General features: G+C 33.8%; 1 protein-coding gene across 2 annotated transcripts in view; it reads right to left on the bottom strand.

Annotated features, from left to right (window-relative positions):
* Window positions 1-11,768, bottom strand: part of NCAM2 (neural cell adhesion molecule 2) — a 590,430-nt gene that overhangs the window by 146,963 nt on the left and 431,699 nt on the right. For both annotated transcript variants that reach the window (XM_004711304.2, XM_045284840.1), the window contains exons 10-11: window positions 5,830-6,017; window positions 1,639-1,735 (exon numbers count right to left, since the gene is read on the bottom strand). In XM_004711304.2, the coding sequence (XP_004711361.1) occupies window positions 1,639-1,735; window positions 5,830-6,017 (285 nt within the window). The remainder of the gene's footprint in view (window positions 1-1,638; window positions 1,736-5,829; window positions 6,018-11,768) is intronic.

Genomic DNA, 11,768 nt, shown 5'->3' with positions numbered 1-11,768 from the left:
ATACGATCACTGAAGACAAAGGTGTGCATAATAAGCAAAGGTGGTGAAGAAAGCTGATGGTGACTGGTTATCAAAATATAAAGTGTCTGGGGTCTTAAAGGCTTGAGGATAAACAAACGACCAACTAGCTCAGAAGCAACAAAGTCCACATGGAAGAAGCACACCAGTATGTGTGACCATGAACTGTCGAAGGGATCGGGTGTCAGGCATCAAGGAACAAGAAATTATGTCATTGTAAAGGTGGGTGAGTGTAGAGTGGAGACTCAGAGTCCACTGGTTGGCAACTGAACACACCCCTGCTGAGGGGTTTTGGGGAGGAGACAAGCTAATCAGGGTGCAGGGTAGCAATGAAGAAACATATAACTTTTCTATAGTTCTTAAATGCTTCCCCCACCCCCAATAGCATGATCCCAATTCTGCCTTGCAAATATGGCTAGGCCAGAGGATGTACATTGGCACAGATAGCAACTTAAAACACAGGGAATCCAGGATAGAGGACTCCTTCAGGACCAGTGGTGAGAGGGGCGAGGCCTGGAGAGTGAAGGGAATGTGGGGTAGAAAGAGGGAACCAATTACAAGAATCTAAGTATAGCCTCCTCCCTGGGGGATGGACAGCAGAGAAGAGGGTGGAGGGAGACGTTGGACAGTGTAACATGACAAAACTATAATAATTTGTAAATTATGAAGGGTTCGTGAGGGAGGGGGGAGGGGGAAAATGAGCAAATGATATTATATTAAGGGCTAAAGTAGAGGGCTTTGTCTATTTCCAGTGTTTTCGGTACATCTTGGATTTCTTCCTGTAAGACCATTGATTCTTGATCATATGATACACATGGAAATGCCTAACATTTTGGTATATTGAGTCAGTGTATTTCCTCCACCATCTTTTGATTCTCCCTACATAGTAGGAACTTCATAAATGTGAAGCATAGTTATTAAAATTAAGTCACTTGATGCATTAAATATTATGGTGCTCAATTGCTAATCAACAACTTGGAAATTTAAACCCACCAAACAAAACACATGCCTTCAAAACTCTATATATTTCTCTGGTAAGTGGAAACCCCGTGTATGTCTGGGTGACACTGAACTCCATAGGGTTTTCAGTGGATGCATGTATGGAACTAGACCACTAGTCATTGTTTCCTAAGGCATCTCTTAGTGAACTCAATACTCTTAATATTTTGCTTGGCAGCCTAAGTGTATGTTTTATATCATATATAATTATTATTCTAAACTTTATAAATACTGGTTCAATCATTATATAATAACTTACATGATAATATATTAAAAGGCAAAAGCTAACTTTTTTCTGAAATACATAGCTTAACATAAGACTATTAAAAAAGAAACAAACAAAAAAACAAGAAAAACTCCATTGCCATTGCCATTACATCAATGTTGACGCATAGTGACTCCCTGTAGGTTTCTAAGACTCTAACTGCTAAAAGGAGTAGAAAGCCCAGTATGTCTTTCACATAGTTTCTGGTGGTGATTTCTAACTGATGATCATGCAGCCCAAAGCATAACCATTTACACCACCAGGAATCTATAATATAATGATATTTGATTAATATAAAATATAATTTTATTAGAAAAATAATTTTAAGTTCAGAAATATTATCATACTATACTTACCTGCTAAAGCAAGAATATACTCTTGAAATCTTGTTCCTATATGGTTAGTGGCTGTGCAGTTATATCGTCCAAAGTCATTGTCAGATGTAGGTGCAATCTAAATAATGAATATTAATAAAGACATTGGAATAATGAAACAACATCACACAATTTTAAAATGAAAAAGTAGGTTTATCATATTCATTCACTCTTTGCCAGTAACTCCTTTTTTTTCTATATCGATTAAATATTATACAGGTTTTAAATTCTTTTAAAATATAAACCATGGATTCATTCTACCCATAGGGTTAGGTGATTCATAGTTCATATATAAATTTACTATGTGAATAAATGTTAACATGTTATATATATTGGAATGGAAAAATCAACTGACAATCATATGTGCAAATCCAAGCTAACTGTATACAATGTTTTTTTTCCCCTCCATCCCAGGGCAAGGGTAGGCAATTACTACAGACTTGAACTTGAAAATGGAACGTTCCCAAAGCATGGTTAATTCTTAATATTGTATGTTTTAGCCATGTTGACAAGAAATGCTTGTCATAGACAAGCATGCTTGAAGATCATGGACAAGAAATGCTTAAAAATGTTAGATATCTCACTCTCTTATGCATAAATTCCATGTAAAATAATTTAATATGAATAAAAATATATTTTTCAAGGAAATGTAGCCCTTATATAACAAATTCTGCAGCCAGGTACTTTTCCTTCATATCTATTGAAAGTATTCTGCTCAGTTCCTTTTGTTTTAGGTGGAAAAGAGCTGACCTCACCTCTTAAACATTTGAAATCCATAATTAAGTTAACCTTTGGGGTTTCTATTACTGAACACCAGGACCAACCCTGTAATTCTAATGCACCAAAATCCTGGAGAATCAATTCAGAGAAGAGCTTTGATGATAGTAATAGATATAATTTTCAAACCCAGTAACTATTATTAAGAAAGAATATGCTTACCACACGAGTTACTGTTAATTTCAACTATCCCAAATGGGAAAAATGATTTTGTGGTAATGGGAGACTATTATCTAAAAGTGCAATTTTGAGGTCCATTGAAGATGGTAATTCTGAGGCACACAAAAAGCTGGGTCATTCAATTTCTAGTCATCTGTCTATCTAGACGCAGATAATAGATTTAAAGTTCTAACAGTTCTTCAATAAGTGTTCTTATGTGGCTTAAACAATCATTTTTCTTACATGTTGATTTTAATAAATCAAGCTGATTTATCTTTAAAATAAATTTACCAGTGCAAATAGCTTTCAAAAATTAATTTTCTTACTCTACAAACATTTGACAAAGATATTTCCATATTCCAGAGGGAAAAATGCATTTACTAAATCAATATAAAGCAGAAACATAATAGCTATGGCAACAAATTGTAACAACTCCCCAGTTCCTAAAGATTATTAAACTAATTTAAATATTTAAGTTTACTTTGGGCCAATTTTTAAAAAGGCTCAATCCATTCTTGTTTTATGTAGAAATTCAGCTTGAATAGATAAAAATTTAGTAATTTTATCAGAAACAAATCATTCATTTTCCACATGTGTGGTTAGGAAATACCAAAAATGCTCAAGCAGTATACAGATTATGTTTTATTTATTTATTTCTGATGTGCCATTGTGTTATAGAAGAATGATTTATTAGATTCAATAACAAATCATGTGAAACAACCAGACTAGCTAAAAACAAATGTACAGAAACTATGTAAAGCCAGACAAATAAGTTATAGATCCTTAGTCCAGGGCTGGGGAGTGAGGGATGGGGGTGAGATGGTGATAGAACTCAAATCCAGGAAGAATATGAACTAGTGAAAAAAACTTGTACAGAAATAGGCAAGAACGTAAGAAGGCATTTGATGAAGGAAATGGCCTAGAGTCTCTGGGTCCGGATTTGGACAGCTGTGTGGGGTATGCAGAAGCTTGGTAGACAGCAGTCTCTAGGAGGCATGGGATGAACCAGACCCCTCCCATTCATATTCATAAACAAGGATGGATGGGGGCACAAGACCCATGCACTGAGCTTTACATCAGTGGGGAAAAAATGCCACCAGTAGTGGGCCAGCCAGCACTTGCCATTTTGGGTGGCTGCCACAACCACCTGATCAAGATGTAGAATGTCCATCCCCGCTGCCCATGGCTCTGAGACACGGATTTTAAAAGGACAGCTTTGTGCATAACTTGGAAAATTATATTTTGTGTATTCTGAGTCATGTTTTGTGTATTTTAAGAGAGTGATATGGAAATCAATCCAGTAGTAGTTTTATACCCAATTTCAGCTCAATGAAATGTTGGATAATTTTATTGAAACATAAATTATTCTAACACAGAAGTCAATTGTAAACATTAATTTTAAAGTGATCAAATGTTTAAAAATGCAAATAATTGAAAGCGCTAAAAAATCTACTAATGAAAGCATTTGTTCCTATGTTAATATGCAGTTGAAATAATACAAATTTATTTAAAATATGCACTTCAAGAAAATACAATAAACCAGCAAATACAATTTCTAATAGCAAAATATAAGTTGAAATTGCAATGGTGATAATGAAAGTTGTAGCTTATCTTAAATCCTCAAAAAGCTGATATCTGCTTTTTAATGAACTCGTGGTTATTGAAAGCCAGCTTTCAACCATTTATCAGCATCCTTACTTGGACATTAGCAATGATGAAGACAACCCATTATGGGATATCATAGTAAAGCAATTAAAAACTCCCTGAAGTTAATTATGGTATACACATGAAAACGTTTTTATTGCCATTTAAGTAAAAGGTTAGATAACATGAAAGTCAACTGTTAATGAAATCCTTGAATGCTAGAACTTTAGAATGTAATTTGACATTTATTATGGTGAATTATTAACTGTTCATCAAACTTAAAATTAGCCAGAGAAAGTAGAGCAGAGTAACTCAGTAGTGTTTTCTTTACACATGGAATTAACTCCATGTATAATTAACTCCAACTCCATTAAACTGAGTTTAATAATATATAATTTAGGTTAAATCCACATAAATATCCATGTGCAATTGACCTCTGTGTTAATCAACCAACAGATAGTTCATCTAAAATACAGCTTTATAATTCAATCTAGTTTAATTCAATAAATTATTCAAATATTTGAAGATATGAAAGGTTAAATCTTTCTGTTAATCAAGTATTTCACAAAGTACAATGAGCTGTTAAAGTAAATCACATGATGTCAAAGAAATGCCTTAAATGGATACAGTATAGATATCAGATATTAATAAAAATACATTTCTTGAAATTTATTTAAAATGAAATAATTCAAAAGCATAAAAGCTTGATTGCTAAAGAAGGCTCCGTGAGAGAGATTTGTAATCATCTTAAGTCATAATAAGGTGGATGGACTGGTGATCACTGTCAACGTTTTGTGTAAGCATCAGCAGTCCACACACAAAATCACACACACACAAACTGTACTAAATGAAAGGTGTTCTACTCAAACACCATTTTAAGCACAGACCCTTGAGAGAAGATAAGCAGTTATCTTAAAGCTTATTAAAAATGTGAAAATGGGGAAAGGACAAGTAAGTAAATTTGACATATTTAGGAAATTATTGAGGAATCATAAATACAGGCAGAATTTATATATATCATTATTAGGAGACTGAAAGGGCTAACACAAGTTGGAATGACTAATATCAAGATTAAAATTAAAGTTTTGAACCTCAGTCACTATGAGATTATTACCTTTCACTCTACTGTTATAGTTATTATTATTATTTTCCTTCTAAAAACAAATTTTTGAAAATAATGGCCTTTACTACACATCCATGATTTATGTCAATAAATAATGAGGTATTCCTCAACAATGGGCCATGATTCAAATGCATAACGTTTACATTTATGTAAATCTACAGGGAATATGGAGCTCTGTGGATGTAGTGGCTATGTGTTGGGCAAGCTTCACAGTAGGAAGACCCCAGTAGCCCCCATGCAGGAAAATAATGGGGCTTCCCACGCTGGTAGAGTTGCAGTCTCCAACACTCACAGGGGCAGCTCTACCCTGTCCCCTAGACAGGTCACAATGAGTTAGTATCTCTTGGATAGCAGGGAGTGACAGGAAATATATACAACTGTATTTCAAATTAGATTTATAAATAAAGATATTTGAATACTTTCTAAAACAGTGGATAACTACTAAAATAAATATATGTACAATGACTTACCTCCAATATCATCTTTTTTCCTGCACTGTACGTCTTTAAATTAGTAGCGTTCTTAGCTGGTAATACTAATCTGTCTCTTCTCCAGTGGATTGATGCTGGTGGATTTGATTTCACATCACAGCTTATATTGATTGGATTTCCTTCCCAAGAGTAATAAATAGTTTGATTTGATATAAACTTGGGGGCATCTGTGAAACAATATCATAAAACATGTATAAGCTTTTTCTTTAAGATAAATATTTAGCATAAATACGCATATTAGTAGTTTTACTTGACTATTGAAAGAAACCATAGCAATTCTGATGATATATTTGCATATAAATGTGACAATAGTTTTTTAAATATTATTTTACTCTTTAAGAAAATCCTTTTAATATTATCAATATGAAAACACTAACTTTGGCTAAAATATGAATCATTAACATTTAGAATAAAGTTAATATTTAGCAATATGACAAAAATATGCCCTGAGTATATTAAATACTGCAAATAGATGTAGAATATCTTTCTATAAAAAGTTGCACTGTGAAATATGAGGATAAATCAATAGCTTTTGATTCATGTTTTAAAATTTGTCTTTGCCATTATGATTCATTCTAAAGTATTTAGAAAAGCAGTTATGAAGTGTGGCTCAGAACAACAAGATCACCACGAAACATATTTTTCCTTAAAATATCCACATTTCAGATTTTATATAAAACCAGATATTCCCTAATTAATGATATTATTTTTAAATTACTAAATTCAAATTACACTGTAAAATGTGAGGTCTCTACACCAGACCTCTAAGAAACCATTTTGTTGGAAAAAATAAACTTGTGAAGATGAACAGATATGCTTTTTACTGTTACTTAATATATATATATATATATGTCTGGATTCAATAACATAACCTAAATTTACAAATATCCTGAGTATTTCAAAGAACTGCACAATTTTTCATCGATAAACACAGAGATAGGCATTAATTAATTAGTTAATTAGGAGTACCACTGAAAGAAAAGCTGAGCCTCGTGTCTATCCTTGATTCCCAAACAGAAACACTCCTCTAACTTTAAATTTCAGTCAAAAGCCGGTATTTTATTTTTGCTTGGTTTATATGAAATGCAATATATTTTTCATCATAACATTTTAGTGAAAATGTCATGAAGCTATATAAGCTGTGCAGAGTGCTTGCACAATACCTGTTACTGTTTTGTTGTTCAGGATCCATTGAGTCCCTTCCTGTACAATCGGACTAACGACTGCGCAGTCCTGTGCTGGCCTACCAATCGGTGACGTGCTGCTGTTGCAGGGCAGTGCTGCAGTCAATGGCTCAAGCCATCTCTTGGACTATCTTTCCATGCTTCACTCATCTTAACAAGCATGACATATTTTCCAGCGACTCATCCTTTCTGATCACATGGCCATAGTATGTAAGATGGAATGTGGCTATGCTAGCTTCTATGGACAATTCTGACTCTTCTTTCAAGACATTTGGTTATTCTTCTAGAAGTCAATCATATATTGAATATTTTTTTCCAACACCAAAATTCAAATGCATGGATTCGGTGATTACAGTGAACCCTCGTTTATTGCGGTTAATCGGTTCTAGACCCTACCGTGATAAATGAAATTCCGCGAAGTAGGATTCTTTATTTGTAAATCAAATATTTTCGTAGTTAGAGCATAGAGGACATGAAAAAAACACCCTTAGTCACCATTACACTCGTATTACCCAATTTATTAAACAAAAAAGGGAAAATGTAGTAAAACATTTTGGACGTTACGATTATAATTTATTATTTATTATATTATTTATGGCATCTAGTTTACAGTATTACATATTTCACATACAGTATTATTATACATAGTTCTTACAAACACTGTAATCAATAGGCTATGAAATGACTTAAGGGATGTACTCTACAGGTGGGTCGCCGTCTTTTTCCTCTGAAGGAGCGGGTGTAGGCAGTGGGTGCTGTTACGCAAAAACCGCGATAGAGTGAAGCTGCGGAAGTCGAAGCGCGAAGTGGCGAGGGTTCACTGTATTCTTATTCTGTTTTCCAGATTTCATTTGCATAAGAGATGATTGAAAATACCATAGTTAACAACCTCAGTCTTTTCTCTGTTTATCACGATGCTGCATCTCTGTCCAGTTGTGAGTATTTTGGTTTTTGTTACTTTGACTTGCAAACCATACTGAAAGCTGCATTCGTGGATTTTCATTAGCAAGTACTTCAAGACCTCCTTGCTTTCAGCAAACATATTTGTTATCTGTGTATCACATTTACGTTAATGAGCCTTCCTCCAAATCTGATGCCACATTTTTCTTCATATAGTTCAGCTTATCATTAGTTTGCTTAGCATACAAATTGAGCATGTTCAGTGAAAGGACGCAACCCTGGCATAACTTGCCTGATTTTAAACCATGCTGTAGTCCCTTGTTTTGCTCAAGTAACACACAGACTTCACACACCTGTTTTGAAATTACTTTGACTACCCATTTTGTTCTCCATTTTTTTGTTGACCATAGCAATTACTATAATGCATTGGAAAATCTACTTGTTTGATTGTTTCTCTGCCAAAAAAAATCTGTATCTTGTATATTATGATGTGTTTTGGTCATGGTAATTTTCCTTTTTCATAGATTTCAGAATAAATCCTTGGTTCTCAAAAACTGTATACTGAAATTCCTGGAAATTTGAATATAAAACATTTTGAAGGAAAAATAAAACAATTTTCAAGGCTAACAAAGGTCAATGAAAAAAATTAAAAACACATATCTAATTAGGTGTAAAATTGAGAGAAATCAAACCTCATGGCTATCCCCACCCATAGACACTCATTCTAAACTCTAAATTCAAAACCCAGTGAAAAATGAGTTGTTTAGTACTGCTTGATTTATATAAAGTGCAATTTATTTTGCATGATAGTAAGTTGGAAAAAGGCTCATGGAATTAGATTTACATGTAAATGGAGCCCAGTCTGAAAGTTATGAAAACCAATAAACAACCAGAAGTGAGTCATGAACAAACTTTGTCCATAATATAGTATCTGATCAACCTGGTATGTATATAAGTGTATAGCATAAAATTATAAAAATTTATTTAATAATTTTCATTTTTATAAATTTTACTTTAAAACAGAAAATGACAAAAATAATTTAAATGGTCCTGTCAAATTTCATATTAAGGAAAACATAAATTTCAAGAAATAAGTAATATGTACAGAATGAATACAGACTGAGTACAATGCTTATGTCTTAGCTAATAATCAAATGAAAACTATTCAGAAAGAGGAAAGACTTAGACTTAATTATATGACAGCTGGACAGGAAGCACTCTTGGCTGGAACACCTCAACATGTTTATGCTCATGATAGAAACTTACTACTACAAGAACAAAACTAATGTGCCAGGACTCTCAATCTTTCATTTCCTTAGTAAGGTTCAGAAAAGGTTTGGCCTAATCTCAGAGGTGTCAAATCATACAGCATTGACTGTTTTGATAAATATCCCCACTCATTTTTTTTCCCCTTTTTGGTGAGGTTAGACTGAACTTGTAATCAGTGCTCATGACTACATTACTGTCACTAGAAGACTCCTTTACTTTATTTTAGGTTCCAAGTTGATTTTAATTTTCTTTTGTCATTTGTCTTGTAAGGTTTCTGGTTTTGATTCTGAAAAGGGTTGACTTGCAGTTGGTTCCTATAGGTGAATGTCATCTGACCTATTGCTGAGGGTTACCCTGGGTGCCTAAGTTTTGCCTGTTGAAGCTAATGACTTAGTTACAACTCAGGTTCTGGGAATTACATTGCAGTTATCTTTGACCTGAATTTCCACTGTTACCTAGCTCATGAATAACAGCATCAGGCGACCGATTGCACACACTCACTGCGTAGTATAATTTCTCTGAATACACGGACAGTCCCGGGCTTGAAAACATCTGATTTACCAACAGCTACCACTGGCTGTTTAACGCAAGACTTCAAACTGGTTCTGTCATGCCAAAAACATGATACGGGAATAAACCTGGATGTTTATATTTGTGTCATTTGGTGAGGTAACTGGAATCGAGGGAATGATGGTTTACAGCTCTGGAATGGGAATCTCAGGAGAGGCAGTGAGCTCTTTCCTAGGCTCCATGTTTGTAACTGGGTTGTTGGTGGGACTATGGAAAGGGGCACATGCTCAAAGCACTGCATTTGGTTGCCATCTTTGAGAGAGATGTTGCCATCTTTAAGAGGGGCAGAGCTGTTTGAAAGCCTCAATTTAATGTTATGGAAATTTGCTTTAATTTTGAAACACTTGAAATAATCCCTCCTTACAATAGTTTTATTACAATCATTTTACCTGGCTGCACAGGCAGCTTTAAATTACTTGTGAGGTCCTCAAACCTTTTCTTGCTAAAGTTAGAATGATACGTACTCCATGCTCCTGACCTACAAATTCTTAAAGACACACCCAAAATCCGATTATCATTGTAATTGACCAGTTGTGATTATGAGTAAAATTTAGACACTTTGAAAATTATGTTATGTTGTAAAAGTAGTATTAATAGCTTATGTATTTTCCTAGTGAAAGTCTACTGGGAATGTTGATGGTTAATCAACATTCAGTGTGTCAAGTTGGCAAAAGTAGAATTATCAGTTGTTTGACAGGCACGAGGTAGTTCTCCTTCCCTTTTGTGGTCTTATATCCACAATCAATTGAAAGCAGAGTTTTCTTGGGGTAGTGGCATGATTCCATAAATAAATGGATGCTCTGGCAAAGTTCAATTCCACTTTTGACCTAGCACTCTTAATGTTTGAACGTGGGTTCTTGGGACAAATGAGGAGGCTTCAAATAATTCATGGAACATTTTTATTACCTTTTAATTATATTTTTAATGATTTCTTTTAAGCCCTTGCATAAAGCTGAAGATGTCTCTGGCCTACTACCTGACCTGAAATTTTTTCATTTGACAGTTCCCGAAACTCTGAGTCCAAGATGGTGTTAATTAATTGTCTGATTGACCTACACATTTTGGGTTCTTTAGCCCCTGCCCTCACATCAGCCACCAGAATTCTTCAGCCTGTCAATTGACCATGAATTTGGGATTTGCCAGGGCCACAACTGTATACACCATTCCCTTGAAATAAATTTATCTGTAAACATATCATCATAAATGCTTCCTTGCCTTTGCTTATCTAAAGAACCCAGATGAGGAGGCAGTTAACAAATGGGCCTTCCACACTCAACAATATTTTTATATATTGTAATTCTCTCTTTAGCTTCATGCTAGAGGGTTTAAGTTATCAAAATTATCTGTCTTAACATTAGATGAAATTTTAAAAACTTTAAGTACTAATAACAAATTTTAATAGGTAATGGTACTCTTTGCCATTCATTTCTCACCAATGAGAAAATATTAAAAAGAAAAATATTAACCTGTCTCTATCGCTATTATCCTCTCTTACCCAGGCCACCATCATTTTTTACATGGACAATTATTTTTTTATACACGGACAATTTAAGAAGCTCCTTACTGGCACTCTAGCTTCTATTTTGAGATGATATTTCTTCCCTATTTAAAATTGTATGGAGACTCCACATCATATTCTTTAAATCTAAATGTTACTAGTAAATTACAAAGTTCTACATTAACTGGCCTAAGGATATCTCTATATTGTCTCCACTGAACTTGCACAATTTATCATTATGAATATATATATATATATATATATATATATATATATATATATACACACACACTTTGTAATATAGAGTATATAAATATATATATGTACTCATTATAATAAAGAATATATATATACATTATAATATAGAGTAGTTATACTCTTTATAATAAGGAGTATATATATATATATAATCAAAACAAAACAGCATCAACAAAGAACTACTAATAATCAGATAACAAATAGCAAGGACAAAGAGGTATTAATCATGCACCCTATGT

The sequence above is a fragment of the Echinops telfairi genome, unplaced genomic scaffold (assembly GCF_000313985.2).
Source record: "Echinops telfairi isolate 266 unplaced genomic scaffold, ASM31398v2 ScPeMD7_7469;HRSCAF=8507_0, whole genome shotgun sequence".
In the NCBI taxonomy this organism is placed as follows: domain Eukaryota; kingdom Metazoa; phylum Chordata; class Mammalia; order Afrosoricida; family Tenrecidae; genus Echinops; species Echinops telfairi.
This window is presented reverse-complemented; position numbering and strand designations above follow the sequence as displayed.